An 18,440-nucleotide genomic window follows, 5' to 3' on the forward strand; every position below is an offset into this window, starting at 1 on the left:
TTCAATCTTAGCCCATGGAAAAAGTTACCAACTTTGTGTGAAGATTTACAAGCCACAAGAGTTTGAGTAGAATGTTAGTGAATTTATCACAGGGTGAGAAAGTAGAATTTTGGAGTTTTAGAAAGGGGGTTCAGGAGGCAAGATGGAGGGATTTGGGTATGTCCTGTCCTTCCTCTTGCTTCTTCTTAGCCTCCATCTTCTGCTGTGATGGTGGCACTTTTGGATTGGTTTAGAGTAGAGACAAACTGTCTAACATAGGTGATAGGTATTGGAAAATTATTTTTTGTAAATATTTATTGTAAATAAAGTACACATAGTTTTAGTATAAAAAGATAACACTGCCCTGAGGGCAGTCAGTGTGCCTCAACCCGACCTGCTAAACAGACCTCAGCAGGTCAGAAAGACAATGTATTAAATAAGAGAAAACAAAACAACCTTGAGAACCAGATCTGAGGAATCCCATCTTCTTCTTCGGTCCCGGGACTGGGAAAAAGAGACTTTCTAACACCTTGGGATCATCTCGACACCAGAGACCTCGGCATGTTGTAGGGCAAGGCATGGAGCTTTGTGATCCCCAGGGAGAGACCACCTCTGCCAGTGAGCCTCCTAGAGCCCTCTGCTTCCCCTTGCAGCACAGAAAAGTCACCAGTCCTATAGAGCTCATCCAGTCAGGGAGACTGTCAATCTGGAATTCACACATACATGGTCTGTGCAAAATATCAGACCTAAATATATTGGTCCACAATCAGCTCCTACAGGTCTAGAAGCAAGCTCTCCTCATCTCTTTGTTTTCTTTACATCCTTCATCCACTTATAGTGACCCAACATTTCCAAACAACATGATAGAAAATTCCACCAGCCCACAACACAAATACTCCAGCACCTAAATTTGGTATTATTCTTTAGAGGGCATCTGTAACATACAAACTTTAAATGAGCTCAGCACCAGGACCTCCAGCTACCCATGAAGCTCTCTCTAGGCACGCCTCAATGACAAACATAAAAATTTTGTCACAGCCAGTATGCATGTGAATGTCTGCAGGAGGCAGTTTTTGGAACCACTCAAAAGCTTTTCAAGTTGGACTAACCTGTCACAGAGAACAGCAGCAGAGTACTGTGCCTGCTGCATCCAAGAAAATGGGGGAAGCATCCAATTCCTTCTGACAGCTTCTTCCTGTCACTGCCAGAAGAAGACTCTCCAGGAACTGCACACTCAGCCCCTCAGGCACTTTTGAATTTTACAGTACATTGTCAACACCTATGTCCCAGCCAAATACTTGACTCTTCTTTTGCAGAATTTCTTGAGATTCAACACTGGGAATGACAAGCATCCTTTTTGCATTTGACACACAGCTGTGCAAAAATCCAAATTTTCCATTTCTGGTAAAATGTGAAAACCTATGTGAAGTTTTCCACTGCTAAAAGCACTCTAATTATAAATCATACTACAACAGCCATTAAAGTCACTCTCAAAGGAAATCAAAGCAATGACAGTAACTGATGGGCCTTTATGCCTAATCCCCTGCTCTTCCCCCAGCACTGCTCGTATGACTGATCTGCCCCTCTAATTATTATCATACCTCATTTTCTTTGGTCTTGCTGCTTTCTGGCTCGCAACTAAATAAATAAAAAGAGAGTGAAAAGCCTGATGAAAGGAAAATGTAAGCTCTTCAACATTAGTAATGCACAGTGCCAATAATGAGTCAAGGAATCCACAGGCTGAAGTATCCCAAAAGGACTGCAAATTTTCTTTCCTGAGGCTACACCTTACCATTGCACCAACATTTCACCTGCTAATAAAATGAAACCAATAAAAGAATAATAAAGAAGCTAATAAAAGATTAATTTGTAACTTGCATTCATATGGGTTTTATGACCTAAAGCTAGCTAAAGTATGCTTAGCTAAAACAGATTTGGGTTAAGATTTTTATTTTAATAGCCTGTCCATCCCCAAGATACAAAAGCAGTATAATGAGTGCTTCCATTTGGATATCAAAAATCCTAACAATTAAAATAATGGAATTGCAGAACAGTAAGTTCGAACTATACTAATGTTTTCATGACTCATTCTCCCAGGAGATTGCCCTTCCTGTTCACAAAGAAGCTGAAGTGTTTTTCACCATTTACCAGAAGCAAACAATTTTGTTTATTTTTGAAAGTAAATGCAATTTTCCAGAGATCAATAAAATAACTTTGAAGTGATTGTCCTATCTGCTTATGGTTGATAATCATCATTTTCACAGGCACTCTGCCACAGATGTTTTTCTCTGAATAATAATTACCAAAATGACACTCCTTTACTCCTCTGCACATATACAGCACAGAAAACCAATCCCTGCATGCAGCTTGAGAGTTATGGGAAGTCACACACTATCAGAAAGTAATTACAATTTTGAGATACCACCATTCAGTGTTTTAATTCCCATCTACTTCTTTTCCAATGCATCCTAAGTAAACAAACACTGATAAAAGATAAACCTAGACACAGTTCTGCTTCATTTACATTATAATCATTCACAAATATTAAAATGCAAATGACAGAATCTACACAACATCCAAACTTCAACACTACATAGGGACTAGCTTATGATGTTTTGCATATTCCTGTCAAGCACCACTCTGCAGTACTAACTTTTCTGATAGAATATCATACTGTTTCATCATCTTCAGTAAGGCAATATGTCTTTTTTTAAGCAAGAGACTATGATAATCATTCTATCATAAAATCTTCTCTTCATCAAGAATCATTTGAGCATGTTCAATCCTAAATTGATTTTCTTCCATTTCTGTAGAAAGATTTTAGAAGCAGTGAACAACTCTTATTTTCATGAAGCTTCCAAAGGGAGGAAAAAAGATGTCAAACACACAACTATCAACAGCCAAGCACTGCTTCCCTCTCAGCCCCACTACTGTAAGGATTTCAGTGCATGCTTTAATTAGAAATGCCATTCTTTAGTTGACTTCCATAGGTCAGGGATGAGAAGAGGAAGCAGACAAGCATACCAACAGAGGGAACACTTGAAGCTCAGAAGGCAAAGCAATTTGACATGCACAGAAGAACCAAAACAACACTGAAAAGGACTTGAAATTTTCACCAATTTAGCTTTATGAAAAGTTACCATGCAGATGTTAAATATACTCAGCCAATGATCCACTTAAAAATGTAAAGGTATCTCTGTGGCCATTCATTACTAAAGCAAAAAGAAACCTGATAAAACCAAAGATCCATGATAGTCATTCTTCCAGCTGTGGAGAATAATTACACCTCTGCCTCATAACAATATGACAGAAGTGTTAAGTTTGAGGCATTACTGCTGGTGCTGTTTACATTATAGTCAAACTGCTACTGCAGTTGATACTTGACAGGGGCAGGTTTGGACTTTTTTTCCCCACCATTACTCCAGGGAGGTAAGCCAGTAGAGAGCCAGAGCCAGAGACACACAATCCTCAGAGAGCTGGTCAGAGAGCTAAGCTCTTTTTAGTAGGATGCCATTTTTTCTACTTTTGATGCCCAGGTTAATACAGAACTGGAAACATGACAAAACCCACACAAAAGGTGGCAGCAGAAGGAAGGGAATTGGATTGCAACCTACAGCTGCAAGGAATCAGCAAATGAGTTCAGCTTAAAGATGAATCCACATCATCCAATTTTAAGCAGCTAGCTCACTGTGCAGCTCAAAACCAAAAAGCTAAAACAATGCACAGTCTGTCTCCTTATTCTAACACAGACCTAAGCTGAAAGTTACCATCTGAGCACAGAAGTGACTTCACAAGATAAAGGTTCTGTTCCCTGTCACATTCCTGATACAGACACACTGAGATATACAAGGGCTATATGCAAATCCAGCAACCAGTCCACACACTGGCATTAAGAGCTGGTTTAAAAACCTGTGTTTGTTTTCAGTAGTGCTTTTACAGCCACCATCATTAAACAGTCAAGAAAAAAGGAAGATGAAACAGAAGAACTAAAAAGCTTGTGACAATTTCTGGATACAAAATTATTCTTGGAAGTTACCACAAAAATTACTCCTAAGCCTACTCTTTCTTGAAAGCACTTTATATCACTGAATGCAAATTTGACTAATGTTTTAATTAAAGCTTGTACAAAATATTCACTTAGAATAGTCTAAAAGAACCAGCAATCCTATCCAGACATAGATGATTTCTTCCAAAACAGTTGATTTGGCACTTATGGAGGTTGAACAATCTGTAATTAAGTGAAATGAGACTTGTATGGGAATATCAAGAACATTAAGATTACGTGACAACATGGGAATTATTTGCCAGTGAACACTATTCTTTTACTGCTTTTTTTTTATCATTACCATGTAAAATTTAATTAAAACAAAGTCAGAGACTTAGCTTGAGTTACATACACTCATTAACTGTACCGCTCACCTTTGGACCATTCATTAGGACACACTAAATTTAGTCTTTAGTATACAACCTTTTCTTTCTTTTTTCAATCACTTCTCTATTTAATTTCCTCCACCACTCCAATCCCCAGCTGAAGCTTTAAAAACAGTCATTCAGTAGCATTTTGAAGCAGGCAGTAGCTGAAAAAAAGAAAGTAAACTAAGTCTGATCTACCTCCAGTGCAGCCAGTAGGAATCCTCTTCTCTGAGTATTTCACAGAAACGGTGACACGGCTTCAGCTTTGAAACACATCCTCCAAATTATCATGTTTTTCTACAAATTCCCTTCCAATAATATCTATTCAAGATTTTTAAAGTGTGCTCTCTCCGGTATGAATAACCTGTCGCTAAGTTACTTTGCTGGTATTCTTGGAAACCCTCCCACTGCTTGCCTGGTTATCCCATTATTGGGTTTTTTCACATTTAAACTATATCCCACTTGCATAATAGAAAATATACCCCTCACTGCATATTTTTCACTTCCCATTCTACCTCATTCAAGTGTATGACTCCTCAAGAACAGCTAGAAATTTCTGCATCTCAGTATTCCTATGAAAAAGGTGAATTTAAGCTGCAGAAGAAGCTGGGAGCAAACATTCAGACTTCAACTTCCCAGAGGCTGTTCCCAGCAGAGACAGAGCTTGGATTCTGTTCAAACTCCAGAAGCTCAGAACACATGAGTATCTGCCTGTTCCTTACAGCATGATGAGAGACAGATAACTGGCAGTTTCCACTTACTACAGAGTATAAAGTATGCAGAGAGGGAGGAATAAAGAGATCCAACCTTGCTGACAGCAGAATAACAAATCACATCATGACAATCCTATCAATGGTAGAGCTATTTTAACAAAACCCAAAAATACAGATTTTTGTGAAGTCCTCGATTATGCAAAAGTAAGTCAAGCATACACCCATCTCTGTGTCATTACAGACCTTTCTTTGGAAATCCAGACCCTAAGCTGAAAAAGTAAGGCGGCTAAAAATAGCAGAATGCTATTTTATGTAAATTTAAAACATTTTAAAGAGCATGTTTCCACTCCCATACTAATAATCATTTAGTATAAAGTGCCATCATCTACAAGAGAAAGAAAAAAACCAATACAATGAAATGAAGCAGTTCTTGCTTCTTGTAGTGAATATGAAGACAGAAACTTTAAGAAAAAAAATTAAAAGAAAAAGAATAGAAATGTCTTTTTTTTTTTTTTTTCCTAGTTTCTGGAATTTCTGTGAAGAATTGTTACCTTGCAAATGATATCTGATCTCCAAAGTCTAATTATTGTAGCATTTAAGCTTTTGATCCCTTCCTTTTATAAAGAAAAGCAGAGAGAAATTTAAAATCTTACTTGTAGATGAAATTCAAGTTCACCGTATATGCGATACTAAAGCCAGTCAAAATATTCTTCTCAGTTAATACTCTAATACTGAGAAGACAGGAGGGGGAAAAGGCATATTAAAAATAAGAGATAAATCTTGTCACAAGAAAAGTTTCTAGGAACAGGTAAGCATAAAATTGCTTCAAGTACAGTCCACTTCTTGAGTAAGAAGCAGACTCATCAGTGGTGTCATCTGAAGCACATAAATTCTGGACTGTTAAATTTAAAAACACAGAATTTTATTTTCTGGACTGTTAAGTTTAAAAACACAGAAGATAGATATTCTCTGACTTACAAAAGCAGAGAACTTAAAGTGCTTCAGTAACAAACATTTCAAGTGAAAAGTGACCTAGTCTGATTTGTAACACAGAACTAAGAAGCATACTTTTCTTCAGCATTTCTGCTTTATACTCAACAGATTCAAGCCAATTAAAACATATCTATTCCAAAATACATCTATACTCCCAACTTCCTATGCCAAGTTTCTGTAACTTAACAGTCTTAAAGAAAAATGCAAGAACCCTCTTCCTACTATCTGAAATACTCTTCCATTTAGTTCCTCTGCTACACATGTCCACCACCCCTCAGTTAAGGAAATACTCTTATTTTCTTGTACAATGAGCATAGGAACAAGGAGCAAACCACAGCATTGTTGGTCACTATGCAAGAATACAAGTGGACCAGTGAGATGCTCCCCATTCTAAAGCCTTCCTGTTTCCAAAAGTTGTGCCTTAGATCTTCTGTGGCAGTGTATTTACCAGTGTATTTACCAGTCTCCCACTCATTTAGTCAAGACTTTCTAATAAAATTTTGCTTTTCAAATGCTTTTCAAATTCCTGAACACTTCTGGCATCCAAAGCATCCCGACATATTCTCCACTTTCTATTCATGTCCTTTTGGTGCCTTTTTTTGGTTTTTTGTTTTACCTGTTTTCAACTCCTTTTTTCTTTGAGGCTCCCCATACCAACATTATTATTAACAGCTAAGCAAATACTTCATATTCAGCCACTGCAGAGCACTTACTATACTGATTTGCTCTTTCCATTCTCATCACCAGAAAAAAAAGACTACAATGAAGTCAAATTTCATCACACAGAGTTCATCCTGTACAGAAGAATAACAAATATGATGAAAAGTACTTCATTATCCCCACTCCAATTTTTCATTTCAGAAATGGAAGGGGACTGATAAAAGTATTCATTACAAGTATTTGACAGAGTTAGAGCAAGCTAAGTATTCTTGCTATTCTTCTTTTTCCTGATAATTTCTGAAATTTTGTTTGCTTTCTTTGGACCACTACTAATTGCTGTTTACTTTCACTGTTGCAACACCAAGGTTTTTCTCTTGACACATGAATTAATTCAGGACTAAATATGCAGATACTACTCCTGTTGAAGGAGCTCAACATGGAAAGAGTCTGAACAGAAATTACTACCAAGTGTAACAGTTTTTACCTAAAGAAGAAATATGATCCCAACTTCAGTTCCACAAAGATCAGCTTCAACTAAATTACTGCTATTCTAAATGAGATTTTGCTATTAAAATAGAATAATTTATCACAAGCAGGAAAAGCATAAAAATAAAACCAGTATTAAGAAATATAATGAAAATTAATAGAGCGTAGAAGCATAAGAATCAGTATCCCATTGCACAAGTCTCCAATGTCATATATACTGAACAGCAGTATTACCACCTCATCACAGTTATAGATGCTAAACATCTAAATGCTTTCAAGAAGTGACCAGAAAACATACTGAGGAATAATTCCTTGCTGGCAATTGAGTATAAGAAGTTGGCATCAGTTGGCATCCTGGTTGATTCAGCCACTCAATTAACTATGCACTTTACTAATTTGTCATAAACAGGAAAATGTTTATTTATTAGGATCGCCCAAACTGACCTATCCTGCTCCATTAGTGACAAATGACAACTTGCTGCTTTTACTCAAAACCCTCTTAACATCAACCCACTAATCACAACAGCCAGCCATCCAGGCTATGCTGTTCTTCACCTACTCCACTTAAAACATAATAGTTACTTCTCACTCTTAATTATTTACCTTAGAATCACTTTCCTTGTGATGTTTGGCACAGGATCGAAGCTGAGTTATCCAGTACTGTTTCTCCTTTGCATCAGCAGCTAGAACAGAAACAAGAAAATGCAAGCAATCACACATAAATCAATACTCTTTTGCCCAAGAGGTGACAGAGCAGGACAGAGGGGGAAAGATTAATTATTGAGTAGGATGAAGTATAAATCCTAATTTATGCTACATAAATACACTTAAGTTTTTCAGTGCCACACATCTAAACCTGTACTTAAGAGGCCAGTTGGAAGAAATAAGCATATGAGTCTTCCTCATAGTTATCTCTTCCACACATTAGCAAAGGCAGAACTACCTACCTCAAGAAGACTACTTTGTTCAAAATTTTTCATCCACTTTTGTTTTATTTGTCTGTCTTTGTGAAGGATACACCGCAGCATTTAAATCCATAAAAGCTCTACACTCAGGTTGTCAATCAGCTACCAGACAAGCTACCAGTTTCCCAGATACTTAAGTGCTTCTCTTTTAATGGAGTTCAACTAAATCTCTCTCTAAATCCATGTCATTCACATGCAACTTAAAGACATAGGAATTTCCCCCACACATCTTTAAAAACCAGCTTTAAAAACCATTGAAGAGTTTGACTGCTCTCAGATGGCTCCTGTGTAATATACTAAGTCTGTTTAGGAGAAAGGCTTTTGTTTTTCCCTAAACTACTACTACAGGAATCCTCATTAAGAATAGCAATACAGAGTTGATAATTTCAGTAAATATTTTCTCTTACTTCCTCTGCTATTGAGTATCTTAATGGTTATTGACTCAGCATAAAAATTGTTTACTGATTTTAATCAAATTCACAGACATCATTAAATTAAAAGCAGCATATTGTAAGCATTTGATAATTTCAAGTGATTGGAAAAGCATAATGAAACACAAGTGCTCATGATTTCTAGCTGTGCAACTTTCAAAGCATTTTATTAGAAATTCTCCCTGGTTGTTTCAGAATTCAGTTCTGTGTATGAAAGAGCAACACACTGTAGAACAGGGGACTCCTGCTTGCTCAGTGCTGTTGGACAACTGGTAAACTGTGGTCAGAATAAAACTAAGAATACATCTGTTACACTGCATTATCTATCTTTTCTTTTAGATAACAGGGTTTTTTTATAAATTAGCTTGACTTGGAAGCATCATGATCAATCAACCATACTGAAAATACCTTAAAATCAAAACACTACCATTTTTTTTTTCTTCCTTTTTGTAAATATTCCAAAGTAACTCCTATATACCCTGTATTGTTTGTCTTATACTTGGGAACAAGGGAAGAGAACATTTTATATCACAGGAGCATTCAATTACTCCAAGACTGATAAGAACATAATATCTCAGCAACCCCTCACTGGCATTTTTCCCTTCTCTGACCCATCATCAGATTCATTACTGCACATTATCTGCAGAAGAGAAGAACAGTACTAGAAAACAAATGTTATGGTGTGGAAGCAATGAAAGCACCTTTTTCTTCCATTGGAAGCAAATAAGATACAGCATTCAATGAAAATGCCACAGTAACAGATTACAGAAGCCACCTTGAGGTACCTTCCAGCCCTGAAAGTCTATACATTTTAAAGTCACATGTACTTAACTCCAGATTACTCCTCCATCGTGTTTTAAAATATACTGTGTAATAACAGAGCTGGATAGCCACTACTTTCTGACAGCACAGGGAAATGAGACATGAGAGAAGAGATGCAGAAGTGGGAGTGGAAGAGAAGAACAATTCAGCAGGCACTGTGAGCAGCACTGTACCTCTTAGCTTGTACATCTCTCCATTAGCAGAGTAGACCACCATCATGTGTGGCACTTCATCACTGGGCGATATTATAGCTCCAGCTAAAGACAAGGCTCCTCGTGGCTTTGGGCTCTGGTTTTTAGTTTGTTCATTCATGAAATACTGCAGAATCCCCGTCTCAAAGTCCAGCACAAAGTACCTGTTGAAAGAAATTACAAGCATACAGTATTTCCACAGAAGCTTTTCATGCATTTACCCAACAAAGGACACAGATTGATCTTAAATCAAGATCATAAATATACAAAGAAGGTTAAAGTAATTTTTGTAATTACAATTTTATAAGGTACTGTTATTAGGCTTGGTTTTTCAGGGGTAGATGATCCATTCCTTTATTCATAACACAAGCCATTTCACAATAAACCAACACCTAAGACTGAAAGATCATACAAACAAAAAATAAACTAACTGGGTTGCCCAAGTGCACTAAATGAAAATGAAGGCATTTCAAAGTTGGTGTGTCAGCCTCAAGAGTTGAAAACATTTCTTTTTTCCCCACAGATGAACCCTTCTTTCACAATAGCACAGATCCTAAATTTCATTTCCCTCTGGAAATCTTCTATGGTATCATAAAGAACAATTATTTAACACTAACCCTTGACCAAGAGGGAACAGACAGCAGCCTCCTGGCTCACATGAAGGTCAGTCTACTACAATCCTCAATAGCCTAGACCAAAGATCACACAAATGCAGGTAACCCTCCTTAGCTGCTTCTAAAAAACCACCCCTAACAATATGGCTAATCCCACTAACATGGGCATTTGGAACACACAATATTTGCTACTGTTCCTCTAAGATAAGATTATCACAGGTCTTATGAAGTTGTGTAAAATATTCCAAAAACTGTGGTTATTTAGACTTCTGTTGCTTTGTCTATCCCAAACTTGCTCAAGTTACCACATTTTGTCTTCACAATATCCCCATATTGAGAACATCTCCATCTAACCTTCACCACCACAGAACATTTTCAGGATTATCTTCACAGCCTGCAGTTATTGGTGGTGGTCTGCTCTTCTCTTTATTCATGCCAAATAAGCCTGGACATGATGCAAGCAGCTATTGCCTAAGACTTACAAAGTTTCAGACATTTTGCTTGGGACCCCTTCCTTTGCTGCAGTTATGCTTAACTCTCTACTGCCACTGCCTCCACATCTGAGCAAAGATCAAATTCTCTTTCAATTGTTACAGATTAACAACCCTGTCCCAAAGAATTTTAAACTAGTGCACCACCACACCCTTCACTTCTGCCCTGACTCCATCTCCCACAAGCTCTTCTGCATCTTTTTCCTCAAGAAACAAATGGAAAGCCTCCCTTTTGTAATCATGTAGCAGCACATCACTTCACCTTCCCTCTGCAGGTTATCTTCAACACAAAGAAGGACTGGAGGAATGGAAGCTGAATGACAACCACATTTGCAATAGTAGTGTTAGAAATAAGGATGCCCTAAAAGGAAACTGCCAAAATTTCATATTACCTTACTGACTAGTATTGTACCAGTTCATAACCTTCCTGTTGTGTTTGATTTTTAAATGATTTTACAATACTTCTCTTCCCCTTAAGAAGCACTTTTTCTCTCCAGGTTGCTTAGTAGGAGAAAACAATGCACTTAACTGCAGGGGGAAATAGCAGAATTGGAAAACATTTTTTTTAAAACTCAGACTTGCATATTTCATAGTAAATTTTAATTTTGTTCATTCTCATTTTTCCAGATATTTTGGGAACATCTGTTACATAGTCAAGAGAAAAAGCAGAGCACCAGACAGAAGTGATGCCACGCCCCTGAGAAAATGACACAGTAGCTTGACCCTAGAGCTAATGCTTCTCCCCATCGTCTCCGAGCTCAGCAAACAAGTCTAGACTTTATATGCAGTGATGTTCATTCCGAGCCCATGCCATCCTCATTATAATTTCATTGTCCTTTTATTGTTCAGGTACAAATAATTTATTTCAGCCTTTGTTATTTGGCCATTTTTTAATCGATTACTACCTTGGAAATCATCATTGTGGTTACTAAAGTGCATATCTACAATTAACAAAAGGAGGAACAACAGCTAGAGGAGAAAAAAAAAAAGGAAAGAAAAAGAGAGGTAAGAAAAAGTCTCTTCTTCTCCTATTAAGACCAAAGGATTTGGAGAAAAAAGTTCCTCTGAGTCTATTAGAACAGAATCTATTAAGTTACATAAACACTACGAGCACTTCAGCTCAGAAACTTCTGCATGCTAGACCAGCAAAGCACTCCCAGAATGACTGTAAGCTCCACAAAAATGGACTTTGCATTGGCTTAAAGCTACCCCAGGGAAGGAAACCAGCCATTCGAGTACAGAATAATACCTTTACCAGCATAATGACATCAGACAGCAGCAACTTCTGCAAATTCCCAAATGCAGAGACTGCAACCTTCCACATCCTTGTTATCACTGCTACAGCAGTAGTGTTAACTGGATTTCTAGCCAACCACAACCTATTTTATGTACAGTCTCAGAAAAACAGAACATCACTACTGACCTTGTACCTTAGGTTTTTTGTGATGATGTCTTAGAAGCCTGCAAAAGCAAGCAATTCAGAAATCAAGCAGTAATTTTAAGAAAGAAAAAGGTAACTAGTTTTCAGAAGCCCTCACATCACCCTCAAGTATCCTGCCTTCTTTCTTGTCCCAAAAGAATCAGGAACTTTTCACAAGCATTTTGGCCATGACACTGTTCACATCACACAGAATCAAGCGTTTCCTTTCCAAAGATTATGGTTTGATGTGCAACTCCCCTCTTCACCTTTCACACAGTGGTATCACAGAAAAAGACAAAAATAAACTGCACAGACAACTATAGTCTCACAAAGATGCAGGGAGATAACACACTTTGAAAACTGCTAAAAGGATAGAAAGAGCCAGGAGAAGGAATAAGGAATTAAATGTCAAATCAAGCAGTGCAAGGCTTCATACAAAGGAGGTGGAGGAGAGAGGAACACAAAGAGATAGGAAAAACAGGAGTAGCTTTCAAAAACATTTTCTCGCATCACAGACCAAATGATGACCCAGTTCAGACCATCACAAAAACACAGAAGAAATAAAGACCACAGTCTTTCATTAACTGAGGATGGAAAAGCATTACACATATAAAGTAGAAGAGCAGGGTACATGTCCCATTTTAGAAGCACTGTGCAGCTGAATCAAAAGGACAGAGATCTCTTTTAACTTCTAAAAGTCATTTGTTCTGCCTACCAGGGAAATAACAGCACTAACCTCTCTACAACTGATTCATCTGGCCACCTCATCCTTACTGCTCTACTTGGCCTTGCTCACATTTACCCATGATGTCATATTTCTGTAATTAAATCTCAGATACCAGTGATGAAAACAAACGTACTCTTTAGAGAACAGTCAGGCAGAAGGTAGCAGAGCCCAGTTATGTCATACTTCTCACGCAAAAAATCAGTGCTACAGAGAAATTGTGAAACAACTGTTAATGAAAGACACTTCCAAAAGACAGCTGGATTTTTCTGTTATTCCAAAACCAGAATAACTTTTTTTTTAAATTAATAGTCTTTAAAAGAGGAAAGGTAGAAAATCATCTAGAGGAAAAGTAGAAAATCACCACTTAAGCACATTTTAAGCAGTTTTAACTGCTTAAGCACAGTTCAAAATGGACAGGCAAAATTACAGGCAAGAAAATGCAGGCTTCACAAATGAAGAGCCAATGGATTTCTCACTTCAGATTCAAATCCATTCAGAAACTAAAAGCTTCCTCTGGCCCAGCTTCCCTTAAGCTCCTGAGATCCATCAGGATAGTCCCCCTATGCTATTCCAACCAAAAGTAGAGCCATTACCAACTGACATGAATTACAAGAGAAAACATTCACCACACTCTGCAGAACTGAAGTCTGACATGACCAGAATTGCTACTTTAAGTCACTCAGGAGTTTGTCAATATAGCCTGATGACAGTTTCTTTCTCTTTTACTTCCCATATTTCAAAATTAATGCCCTCTCTGCATAAATCCTAAGTCTTATAAATTCTACAACTGTCTTAATTAAACAGTTATGTTTCACCATGCCCTTCATCCATTCACTCATTCATTTATAGCCATTTTAAAAAAATTTTAAATGTCAAGCAGAACAAGTATGATATGCTAGGAAGTGGAACATGTTGCCTTCTGAATTCTTAGAAGGGAAGGGTCAAACACTGTACTAATAAAGTATTTCAACTGGGTTTGCTTCCACTAATAAGAGCATTTATTAGACTAATAAATATAACATGTTCATATAATTATAGAGTATTAAAATAATTTATTATTAGTTCCCTATTCAAGAAGACTTTAAGACAAAGCAGTGACTATGCTTTAAAGTGATAAAATGCTGGTAGTATAGCAGGACATGAACATGCTCTACCACAAGAGATTGTCAACAAACAACAGCAGCTTAACAGGTCTTCCATGAGAAAAACTGACATTTCAACACTATAACAGATTTGAGGCAATAAAATTTTTTTTAAAAAATTTAAAAGCCACACATAATTATCAGAAGCACATGATACAAACATTTCCCACATAATTTGCTCACCTCACTGGATTAAAGAATTTTAATTATCCCACTTCGAGGCAAATTAATCATTTCCTTATTCTCCAGTGGAAATGAATACTTTAGTAAGTAAATAAAAAATAAATCACATCTCTATGTATTTCGTCATTCAATTACATATCATAACATGGTGCTCTGCTCCTTGAAGCTGTCACTTGGATGCAAACCTGCAAAGCACCCAAAATTATGCTCCCAATAGAAAAAAAACACCTCAAAACAAGTTTCTCCTTTTCTTCCCTTATTCTGAACACATCTCACAAACCAACTATCTGAATCCATGTTTTCACTACTTTGTAATCCAAATAAATTTTCAGTGTAGGATTGCTAAATCTTTCCATTGTGTAATGCATTCCTAGCAATTTGAATATTCCTTACACCCTTCTTTCCCACTTAAGTCAGTTTTCTGGACCAGATTTTGTACAACTTCCAGTTTGAATCCATAATGTGACAGAGGTTTTTTATAGACATTTACAGCTGGACAACTACAGTCCCAGTCAAATCTTCAATTTCTGACACAATCTTCTGAAAGAACCTCAACTCTTTTGGAAAGCAGCTTTGTATTAATCATGTCCTTGGGTTCATAAAGGTAGCCTGTGCTGGAGTCCATGCTTCATAGCTGGACCATGTCTAATCCCAGGCTTTATGTTTAAAATTGTATGGATGTCCAAATACTGCACACTAGGCACAGACAAATCCTGCTGACTAACAACAAAAATCTTCCAATTTTCCATAATTTCCAAAACAAAATTTTTTTCATTTTATTATGACCTAACACAGCAAGTACTTCTGGATGGAGAGGGATGCTGGGTTGCTTCTACAGCAGGCTAGCTTTGTTTCACCTTTTTGGAGATTTTTCCCCCAGTTTCTTAACTCACTGATGCATAGAGGAACTTTTCTTTCTAAAACACCACTTTAGGTCTTCTGCAGACATCTTTTCTCCTAAACCAATCTCACAATACATACTTTATGATCTGCTTTTTATTTTGCTTTAGCCATAAAAATGCAAATTGCTTAAATAAAAATACATTTATTTGAAACAGGACAGTATTCACTCAGACTTAAAAGACCCTGACAGGCACACACTGGAATAGTAACAATTCATGCATTTTCCCTTCTCAGACTACTGAACTCATCATTCCAGACAATGTGACAAATACTATGATCTACTCAATACTTCAGCACCAAATTAACTCAAGAACAGAAGCAGCTCACAACAGAGGAATTTCACCACCTTCTTCTTCAACCACTGTTCTTAACATTTCTGAGTTTCACTCCATTCCAATCTCCCCCCAGTCACTGCCAACACATATTCTTCACTGATTCCATAACCCTCTAAAGGAAGATTTTCAAGAATAAGGAATCAAACTATTCTGTAATTTTCTTCCTTTTTTAGAAGTAGTTTAAAAATATATAAGAACTGTAGGATATAAAGTAAACTACTGTGTCAAACAAAAGCAAACTTTATGGCTCCTGTAACTGAATAAGATGTCACACAGAAATGTTTCATTTTTAGGAAACTGTATCTTATTAGGACATCCTGTACACCATATTCATACAAGAGCTTCTTTTTTTCCATTTTTACCTTGATCCATAAAACTAATGGAATTATTCAAGCCAATAAAGATAAAGCATAGAACGCACACATTCCACAGCCAAGGACTTAATTATTAAAATTTATCTCCAAAGTTGTCATTTAAAGACTGATAATCAGGAGAACATGCTTACATTTCAGTAGCTCTACCACCCTGTCTGCACTGAGGTTCCTCAATTTATCATTTTTTAACATAGGAAAGTGTAAGAATCACAGTATTCGTTAAAACCTTTACTGACTTCAAGCATCTCTGTATGAAAACTGAATTTTTAGAACAGTAATTTTTCAGCATTACTGGAATTCAGTCACGATGAACTACAATTTGCTTGATACTTTTAGAGGTGTTCTGCATCTAAAATGCAGTTAGGAAATAGAGGAAGTATTATCCACAACTAACAGATGAATGGCTCATTTTTGCTGATCAGGCCCTTCATGATTTTAGCACCTGCAGAATTCTCACACAAATAAAATAAAAAATTAAGAGAAATCTCCTTTCCTGTCTTATCAAGTCCCAGCAAGCCCTCTTTATGAACCAGAATGTCACTTCTTTCTCAGTGAAGAAACAATTGCTACTGACCAGCTCATCAGGTCATCAACCTCTGCTTGCAATGCCAATTATTTTCAACTGTCTGAACTTCTCTGTAGTGACAAATGGATATGTTGCCCAGATTTTACAGAAAAAGAGACTACAGTAAGAATAAACATTAAAAATTGCTTAGGGGTTGCTTTTTAGGAAATAAGGAGGAAGAATAGGCCTAAAAATAACACATCCATTTGTACCCATCAGGCTTTGAATTCATAGAGAATTGTGGAGAAGTACATTCATCATACTAATCCATGCTTCAGTACAACATGGCCATGCTGAGGGGTTGCAATTGCAATTTTGGGACAAACATAAACAAAAGGTACACAGTTAATACCATTAACAGCACCTACTGCTCACAGCTCATCACACTGGCTGGCTACCAGTAATCATTGCCACCTTCCTTTTCCTTGTTCCAAATTCACTACTACTTAACAATTAAGCAGACTGAAATTCTCATATTGCAGGTCAAGAGAAAAGAGATATAACGGGGGGAATAAACAGGCTGCTGTAATTTGAATTCTGGAAATGTTATTACCCAGCTTGATTCAGGTCCCAGACTGAAAACAGAGCTTCCAGGCAGGAAAATATGCTTTCCTTCATAAGAAAAACAATGAAGACCTAAACCAAAACAAGAACCAAGTACTTACATGTCGCTTCTAATGATCTGCATGTAATGAAAGAATGGTAACTTTTAGAAAGACACAATTCTATGAGATTCTAAAACAAGGTCAAGGAAACATACACAAGAAAATTAGTTGTACACACACCAACTTCATTCCCCTTCAGAGGGGAAGGCAGAGCTCTGTGTGACACAAAGCTCAGTAGCTAAATTGGTTCTCACTGAAGCCAAGCCCACAGGAGCTGTCTGCAATCACCTGGACACCAAAAGGAAGGAAGCTGTCTGGTCCATCTTCTCCCAGTCCCACCTTTCCACTTTATCCAGGAACAAGGCTTTGCTCCTTTGAGAAAGTAAAATTACAGAAACCTACTTTGCAGCCTGTATGGACAACTGCTTCTCTGCTCCAAGTCTAAGTGCAGTATTGTTCAGTCACAACTAGCAATAAAAACCCCACCAGTAAACAAGGCAGCTATCAGAAATCAAGTGCTTCACTTTCTTCTGTCATTCCTACATCTAGCTAAATTGGGCTTTACATTCAGATGTTTAGCTTTCACCTAGTCATCCTGAAGAGGATGCAAAGAAGTAGAATGCATGTAGTTAGTCAAGGAATATTCTAGTTGCAAAGTACCTTAAGAATACCCAGAGAAACAACTGTTAGAAGACCTTATTAGCAAACTTTGTGAGAGTCAGTAAGTAAATGACAAAAATTAATTTGCTTTCATTTTTGTAACAAATCACTAAGACAATCCAAAAGTAAAAACATACAAAAAGCCCCCCAAATCTAAATACTGGGGGTAAGGGCAACACATACACTAAAAATCAGGGAAAAAAAAAAATCTGAGTTTCTTCCCCAAAATAAACAAAAAATATGTACATGTAATGAGACAATCAATTATATCTAGCTTGTGAAAGAAGTTTTCAAATACTAATATTTGTAAATCCCTCTAGTCACATTAGCAGTTATCAAAACTGCTCTTGAGCAAACAGCTGCATTACGACACAGCTCCCAAACACCTCCCAAAATTACACCAGCTATGGAAGGAATCTTATTGCCTTTTCTTTTCTGTATCACAAAGCCCCACCAAAATGTGCAAGCAATACAGAAATGTTCGACCTTCTGAAAAAATATGTCACTTTTTTGCTTTACACTTTCTGTAATAACATTTCAAAAGATCTGACAGGTTTGGCAAGCACACTTCACATCAAAAATCACCTGCTACCTAGCATGCATTCATCTTTCATTAAATACTTATAAAAAATATAGACTTAAATAAACAGCTTAGAAGTTGGCCTGACATATCAAAAAATACAATTCTCCAACAACTAAATACCAAGTCTGAAGGAAAGTAATCAAAAAGAAGGCAGCACTGAAGGCAGCCACTGGGAAGGCAGCTGC

At 37.0% G+C, this 18,440-nt stretch overlaps 1 protein-coding gene across 2 annotated transcripts in view; it reads right to left on the reverse strand.

Annotated features, from left to right (window-relative positions):
* The window catches only part of OSBPL10 (oxysterol binding protein like 10), a 113,335-nt gene that overhangs the window by 71,987 nt on the left and 22,908 nt on the right, over nt 1–18,440 (reverse strand). For both annotated transcript variants that reach the window (XM_071429428.1, XM_071429427.1), the window contains exons 2-3: nt 9,636–9,817; nt 7,848–7,927 (exon numbers count right to left, since the gene is read on the reverse strand). In XM_071429428.1, the coding sequence (XP_071285529.1) occupies nt 7,848–7,927; nt 9,636–9,774 (219 nt within the window). In that variant the 5' untranslated portion in view covers nt 9,775–9,817. The remainder of the gene's footprint in view (nt 1–7,847; nt 7,928–9,635; nt 9,818–18,440) is intronic.

This window comes from Agelaius tricolor, unplaced genomic scaffold, assembly GCF_023055355.1.
Source record: "Agelaius tricolor isolate 1412-34295 unplaced genomic scaffold, bAgeTri1.0.p SCAF_6, whole genome shotgun sequence".
Lineage (NCBI taxonomy): Eukaryota > Metazoa > Chordata > Aves > Passeriformes > Icteridae > Agelaius > Agelaius tricolor.